The sequence below is a fragment of the Otolemur garnettii genome, unplaced genomic scaffold, assembly GCF_000181295.1.
Source record: "Otolemur garnettii isolate 467f Iridium unplaced genomic scaffold, OtoGar3 scaffold00016, whole genome shotgun sequence".
Classification (NCBI taxonomy): domain Eukaryota; kingdom Metazoa; phylum Chordata; class Mammalia; order Primates; family Galagidae; genus Otolemur; species Otolemur garnettii.
The window spans coordinates 8,000,884-8,009,468 of NW_003852411.1; the positions used below are offsets into that span (position 1 = coordinate 8,000,884).

Here is an 8,585-nt window from a genome sequence, read left to right on the forward strand (position 1 = left end):
GGTCAGGGCACAAGTGCAAGCAGTCACTGAGAACAAGAAGAACAATTCATTCTCTTGGAAAAGAAAAGGTAAAGGTACTGAGTTTATGGTGAGGTGGACTGGAAGTTGCAAACATGGACCCTTAAGTAGCCTCAACTTTATTAAGTTGGTGAAAAAGAAGGCTTTGATTCAGATCCCTCAGGCTTTCATGAAGGAAGGATAGTGACAAAGAAATGTACAAGTAACCAGAAAATGGTGACGTGGAGGGGAAGGTGGTAGGACTTAGGATACCTACAATAAGGAATAAGAGGACAGGCGTGGAAGCTCACACCTGTAATCCTAGCACTCTGGGAGGTTGAGGCAGGTGGATTGTCTGAGCTCAGGAGTTCAATACCAGTCTAAGCAAGAACGAGACCCCATGTCTACTAAAAAATAGAAAAACCAAGGCAAGAGGATCACTAGAGCCCAAGAGTTCGAGGTTTCTGTGAGCTATGATGACCCCAGGGCGACAGCTTGAGACTCTGTCTCAGAGAAAAAGAAAAAAAAGAATAAGAGATCTCCACTGGAGATGGCCTCAGGGGAGCTGATGTCTCTAGGAAGGGTCAAATTTCAATTATAGTTCGGAGCTATACAGAGTTTAAAATCAGGTTTTCAGAGAAGACAGAGAACAGGTTATAGAGATGGGTCAATATGGGGAGATAGATCAGTAGTGGAAAGAATAAGGCAAGAGGAACTTAGAGGTCTAAGAAAGCAATGAGCTCCAGGAGAGGAGAAGTAACCCAGAGGTAATGCAGGGCTGGGCATTTGCCAGTTATACACTAGCTGGATGTGCAGAGATCACAGACATGTAAAGAGATACTTGGCTCATTCATAATCATCCATGTACTGTTACATAATGCTATATTAGGTGCCAGACCTAAGCCCTATACAAAACAAAGAGGGGTTCTGACCTTGGGGATTTATGGTTTTGGACAATTATACACACACACACACACACACACACACTCTTCCCTTAATTATTACCTAATATTTTTTTCACACAACATCTGAAAGCTAAGACATCAGGTATTTTGATTTAACTATATTTGCATATATATCTTTTCTACTCAATTAGACGGAAGGCTTCTGGAAAGCTGTGTTCTATAGGAGAGGCTCTTACAAACTGGAGTTATCTGTCTACTCTACCAATAGTATAGGCAATAACTACAGGACAAACACACATGACCAAAATTTGCCTACTCACATACAGGACAGTTGATTTTAGTAGAGTTATTTTAATATTGGTAATCAAATACAATACAGTTAGGTGGTACATTTTAAATGTCAAAAAGTGAGCAGAAATTAAGAATCTATTTTAATGTCTTCCTCGAGACATCAGCATGACTTTGACACTGCAGAAACTGAATGTTCCGGTGCTCACAGTTATTTCATTCCGCCTAGTCCACACAGACATTGACATGGACAATTTCCAATAACGGCAGAATGATCAAATACTTCAGTTGGAGACTCATTTATTGTTTCCCTGCTTCTTTTTGACCAGCATATCCTTATCTTTCCTACTGCTTGTTTAATGCCTATCTTCTTCATAGCAGAGTCCCTAGCACAAGACACAGTAGGTATTCCACACATAATGAATGGATTTATGAGTTAATTGATTCAAGATAAAACAGTAAACAACACAAGTGCTGATCCTTCTTACACTATGAAAGTCTATGATGGAAACATTAAGTAAACAGAGAAAGAAAGGAAGATAATTTAGCCTATAGTCATGCCTGATTTTTCAGGATCTGAAGCAAAGCTCCCACTTACCAAACACATTAAGACTGAAACTTTTGCTCTTGTCGCCAGCTGTATTAGAAGCCAAACACATGTATCTTCCAGTGTGTGACACCTGGGCATTGGTAATGTGAAGAAAATGGCCCCCAGACTCAATGTGATGGGCTTCATCTTCTTGGATGAGCTGGCCATCTTTGTGCCAGGTGACTTTTGGCACTGGATTCCCTGTGAGAAAAGCCATTTCTGAGTGCTGCTAATAATCACGCCTACAGTGGATCAATAATATCTCTCCCCACATATCTCACTTCTAAAGCAGTTGGGTAACTATTTCTTTAAAAATAAATTTGCAAACTAACCTATTTTATTATAATAATGACCATGCCATAACTTAAAAAATATACATAGATTACAAATCAGTTTCAAACGTAGTTAGTTTTCACCTGGAAGTAAGGTTATTCTAAACTGACCTTTGTGTTTAACTAAAATTACACCATACTTTAGATGATTGTAATTAAGTATTTTCGGACTAATCATTTATAAAGAACACAACATGCATTTTTTAATATTAAAAATACTATTACTTGCAAATACCTTTACATTCATATTTAATTTTTAAACATTTTATAGTTTTGAAAACCAAAAGCTATAAAAGAGTTAAAAAATGAAACAAGTCAAAAGCAGATATTTTGAGTTTACATCAGGATTCTAGCATACATAGATGGGTAAATGGATAGACATACAAATATATTAATTATTTCTTTAAAGTTATAGCTTATAGGAAAAAGATCTTTAATATCTGTTTTGAAAGGAAGCTTATACTAAATACTAAGTGTTAAATGGTTCGAATAATTTTTGAAATTATTAAAATTAAGTCATGTTAGATACAAGGGCTAGGATTATATATTAGAATTGTCCAACTTGAGGGGGGAATTCTATAAAATTTTTGCAACTATCCTCTGTGCAATCGTTGTTAAATTATTGCATTGTTTTCAGAAAAATAGTTAATCGGTTAAGTAATAGTACATAGTACTTCTTTATCTCTGCCTTTCCTAAAACAGAAACATTTCCTTGCTTATCTAAATTTATTGCTCACACAAGGCGTGTAAACAACAAAATAAGAAACTCATCAAATCTTCCTTAAACCCTGTGTTTCTATAAATGTTATGGGCTACTCTTATTATTCCTTTAAAACTCTGAGGCCATCTGCAATTAAAGGATTTGAGAATGTCCTCTGAGAGATTTATTCTGATGGTACGTAACAAACCAATTTGCTGGTGAAGATGGTGAATTGGTTTTGGATTTTGATTTCTCCCAGTCTTTATTACCTTTGTAATATGGAAACATGTTAAAAACTGACAGTTTTGTTCTTGAATAATCTCCGCTATCACATAACGTTATTTTCCCACCAAAACTCCTTCCTTGTTTCTTTGAAATGAAATTTAAGAAAACAGGAAAAAGAAAGAACAGCACAACCACAAGGAAGGAAAGAGAAAATAAAAAGAAGTAGGGCAGGAAAATCATACGTGTTAAGTAGAAATAAAATAATCTTTTTAAAAAAAGAATAATTTATCAAATTGAAAGAAAAGACCCCCTCCCTCTCTCCCTCCCTCCATTCCTGTCATCTTTCCTCCCTCTCTCCCTCTTTCCTTTCTTCTTTCCTCCTCCCCTCCCCTCCTTCTTTCCTACTCCTTCCCTCCCCTCTTCCTTTCTTCCTTCTGTCCTCCCTCCCTTCCTTCCCTCACTCAATTCCTCCCTACTTTCCTTTCTTCCTCTCTTCTCTCTTTTTTCTCTTTTCTCTTTTCTTCCTTCTTTCCTTCTTTTCTTTCTTGTGGATATTTCCTTTTTGTCTCCACAGAATCTGAGAGGCTCCCCCCTACATTTCTACCAGCTGTATTTGTCTTGAATTCAATTTCAAATGTCTGTTACAGTAGCTGGACTTTCCCCCAACCAGTTCAGATCTGTGTGGAGGGCAATGGCTGCCAGTGAGGGGGGTGCACCAGGGGTAGGAGAGCTGAGCCCCTCACCTGTCACTTCACAAAGCAGCGTAACACTCTGTTTCTCTTTTACCTTCACGTCTTCCAAGGTATTTTCACCCACAATATGAGGCGGTACTAAAAAAAAAGAAAAGAAAATCACACACACAGAATAAATAACAGTTCTAGCAGCAGGGCTCATATTTTATAGGTATCTATGTTACATATATATATATATATATATATACTTTTTTTTTTTTTTAAGACAGAGTATCATTCTGTCACCCTGGTGTCATAACTCACAGCAACCATGAACTCCTGGGCTCCAGAGATCCTCTTGCCTCAGTTTTAATATTTTCAGTAGAGACAGGGTCTCACTCTTGCTCAGGCTGGCCTCAAACTCCTGGGCTCAGGCTGTCCACCTGCCTTGGTCTCCCAGAGTGCTACGGTTACAGGCATGAGCTACTGCGCCTGGCCAATATTTTTTATTAAGCTATACAGGTGTAACTTCAAAGCAAATCCCCATTTCTCATTCCTTATTTGAATATCATAATATTATTTGATCAATACTAGTTTTAAGATACATTATGAAGTTATATGTCATGAATTCAGTTATAGTGAATTTTATTTTAATGTAAGTCATAAATTCTGGATAAAATGTGTCAACAAATCAATGAGTAAAAAGATAAATTAGACACATATCTCTCCCACTATAACTCTACTATGCACTCACATTAAAGAAGTCATTCAGCATTCCAGAATACTGTTGAACAACTGTGAACCAACAAGACATGGCATTTTAGCCATTTTAATCAGACTGATGGCCTCCAAACAATTCTAACATTGAGCTCTTGCCACGAGTCACAGTTCAGAGGCCACACTACACAGAGGAATGAGATCAAGCTGTAAATCCCAATGTATTTAAGCCAATGAGATTTTCTTCTAGATATTGCAAATTATATAAGTACCTAACACGGACAGTCCAAAGGTTTTTCTTTCTTCACCAGCTGCATTCCTCGCAACACAAGTATATTGGCCAGCATCCTCCATTCTGGTTTGCATCATTCGAAGCATCCTGCCTCCTGCAAAAGCAAAGCCTTCATCCAAGAGATGCACGCAGACTGAGTCACTAAGGAGTGTAATTTGGAGGGAAACTCCATTTAAGGATAAGCATATAGGAATCATCCAGTGAGATGAAACCAAGCTTGCAGGGACCACACACACTGAGAGAATAGCCCTGGAAACCATTTTTGAGGAGTAAAGTCAAAGAAAAAAGATTCAGTCATGTCTTAGATTTTGTAGTCATTTTCTAGCTGGTATATTTTTGCTTGGCATCTTGAAGTGGAATAATTTTCATGTACATGTTCACCTGGATCTGGCATTGCCAAGTGTTTCCATCTGTCTTCTGTTTATATAAACACAACAAGCTGATAGGGAGCTTTTTCTATAAGCAACTTCCCCACCCTCAACCCACTGAAAGGTGAATTTAGTCATGTCAAATACAAACAAAGCTAGTTACCTGAATTTGGTCTTTTTTTCCACAACTGAATTTAAGCAAAGTTGAATGCAGAAATTATCTAAACATGTTTTTAAAAACATACGTAAATTCAGGAAGGATTCAAATATTCATTGCTACTTCAGATTACTGAGATCATAATATGATTCCAGTTGAGAGCGATTATAGCAATATAACTTCCATGAACCATTGCTGGCTCTGCAGACCTCAGCCTCCTAAGTCTCATGAGCCTTCTTTGCTCTTTATTCCCTCATCCTCTCACTTAATCCAGTGAAAAACAAAAATGGGTTCTGAGAGTAAGTTATAAGGAGATAATTTTAGGTAACTTCATAATAATAATAGGGTCTTCACCTAAGTTCTGTTTGCAGAAAAACTATACTAAAAGTCTCAGGAGGACTAATCCCAGTAAAATTAAATGTGTAGCAGACTGAGGACCAAGCAAGTCATATGCCGTTCATTCGCTCTTATTCATCTATTGCACAAGACACATGTTCAGATTGTAAAACTGAGTAACTCCTTTGGCAGAACCATAAGGTGAAACACTTTTAATCTGTTCACTCAGGGATCTCCAGCTGCTAGTCAAGCAAAATAAAACTAAATAAAACCATAACACCACTCCTGCAAATCTATAACAAGCCAGAGTACATCACTTTATCTTGCCTTTTCCACTTCCAGAAGCTCTCATGTACTTATTACATTTAGTAAGAGCTCCTATTTTCTTAGGAGTTGAACATTTTTTTAAAGCCAAAAAAATATGAATAAAATTTCAAGCCAAAAAGATATCGTATTCACGTTTTTGGTAACCAATTTTACTCAAATCTTTGCTGATTACCATGCACTTCCTAAGATCAAGGGTGACTGAGTTCTGTGAAAATGAAAGCTTTATAGTAAGGATGTAGGAAAATTTCCCAGCATGGACAGATCACAAATATCCAGGTTGTTTCTGGCCATAATGACGAGTAGGGACAGGATGTTTACCATAGAAACAAGTGTTACATTAACTGCTTTGGACACATTGACTCATTTCATCTTTACAAAAATCCTAAGAGGCAAATCTTATTAATATCTTCCCTTTACAAGTGATAACACTGAAATTAGTGAAGCTAGCCTGAGGTCATAAATATAGTATTATAGGCAATAGATGTGATGATGCTATTAACAGCCCAGGGCATTCATCAAGATCCTCTTATTTATTAGTTCCACATCAGGAAGGAATGGAGGGACCTTGGATTATTTAGACTTGATTCCAACACTAGGAAAAGATCTTTTCTGAAAATGCTTTCAATAGTGATAACTTAAACATTGAACAGATTTAGGGGCAGGAAGCTTACAGTCACTTAAAGTAACTCCACTTGACTTTAAACAAGTTAATATTTTTTTTTAAGTTGTTTATATTCAGACCCAAATCTGTCCCTAGTATCTTCCGTACACTGACTTCACTTTTAACCTCTGGAACTAAACAAAACCAACATAACACTTTCTACATCAAGACTTTGCAAATATTTATGTTCAATTTGCATTAGGCACCCCCAAACCCACAAGGCTTACTTTTTCAAATTAAATCGATCAGATAGATTAATTATTTTATGATCATTTACCATCATGGTTATCTTGCTTTGAAAATATTCTCAATACATCCTTCTTCTAGTCTTCCTAATAAAGTCGGCTAAGTCTAGAGTATAATTGATCTCTTCCTTTTCCTACTGGAGAAAATATAGTCTATTAATGAGACAAAATATTGCTTTCGATTTGTTGATAATCATATTATGCTGTTAATGCATACTGAGTAGCTAACACAATTCTGAGATCTTTTTATACTGAGAATTCTGAACCTATACCCCACCATAATTTTCATCATTGTTTTCCTAGATTTTTTTTTAATATCCCCTTCACTGCAGAATATTTTCCTAGATTTTAAGAAGGCCAGGCCATCTCAAGCCTTATTTAACCTTCACCTTCTTAGGTTTAACTCAAAATTCCAGCATAAGGTATACTTGAATTTGAATACCTTCACTCAACATATTAGGTATTTTTATAAGTATTCAAACTTTTTATTAACCACAAAGTTGGCAAGATTATCTTCCTAGTCTATATCCAAGTCATCACTGGGCCAACAGCAGATTCCTGTGGCCTGCCTCAAGAAACCTCTCTCCATGTTGACCGTGATCCATAAATGACAAGGTATTCAGATTTTTCTACCTAATCACATAAAGAATAAGCTGAATAGTCCTTTCACAATGGTAATAAAATCTTAGCTCACAGGAAGCTCCTTCATCCTAAAAATATAAACACCATTGAGATTAGGCATGAATAAATTGAAATACTTGGATTCAGAGTTATGCTATATAATATGATTTACCATAGGCTTTGGATCCAAGTTTAGCACTTCCTTTAATTCTTCACTTTTTAAATTGGTTGGTCCTTACCGTAGCATGAATGCTTTGACACCCCATGAATTAAGCAGTAAGGGAGTGGCAAGGTTTATCTTTCAAAGGAGACTAGAGATGTTAGTATATTTCTCTCATGTTAAAATAGCTTCTATGTCCTTCTAAATATTTTTTGTTAAATTAGTGAATATTATAGTAAGAAGCTAGATCAAAAAGGAAAATAAAACAATAAAATCACTGAGCAATCTTAAATTAAGGAGAAATCACAGCCATAGGAAGCTAACCAGACTGTCAGGTTACCAGAATTTCTAGTACCTGAGAGAATCCGCACAGAATTGCTGAGGCTGATGGGCCACCCATCTTTAAGCCAAGTTGTTGAAGGCAGAGGAATTCCTGAAGCTTCACAAGTCAAGGACACAGAGTTCTTTTCCACCACACTGATATTTTCAGATGCCCTGTGGTTTCCTATGATGTTTGGAGGGGCTACAAGACAAAACAAAGCAAACAGAACATGGAAAGGAAGGAAGTTAATATAGGAACCTGGAACACAGTCTCCTGAGTAAAGTATCTCAAGAATGGAGGGAAAAGTATCCAATGTACTCAATACGTCTATGGTCTATGAAACCAACTTGTATTTACTCACACTTTCTTATGAAAGGTAGAACACAACTATAGCCCAGGATGAAGGAGAGAAATGGAGTGGGAAGGGAGGGGAGGAGGGAGGTTTGCTAGAGTGTGGGTAAATGGCGGGATCATACCTATGGAGCATATTGCAAGAGTACAAGTCAAATCTATCAAGTGTAGAACATAAATGTCTTAACACAACAATCAAGTAAATGAGGTGAAAGCTATGTTGATTGGTTTGATGTAACCATATCAGATTGTATAAAAAAGTCAATACATGGTACCCCACATATGCATAAATGTATTCATGATCTATGTGTGTGTGTGTGT

General features: G+C 36.7%; 1 protein-coding gene across 1 annotated transcript in view; it reads right to left on the reverse strand.

Annotated features, from left to right (window-relative positions):
• Window positions 1-8,585, reverse strand: part of HMCN1 (hemicentin 1) — a 440,557-nt gene that overhangs the window by 123,776 nt on the left and 308,196 nt on the right. Inside the window, 4 exon segments of the mRNA XM_003785789.2 lie at window positions 1,789-1,980; window positions 3,780-3,866; window positions 4,697-4,810; window positions 7,947-8,114. Coding sequence (XP_003785837.1) covers window positions 1,789-1,980; window positions 3,780-3,866; window positions 4,697-4,810; window positions 7,947-8,114 — 561 coding nt within the window.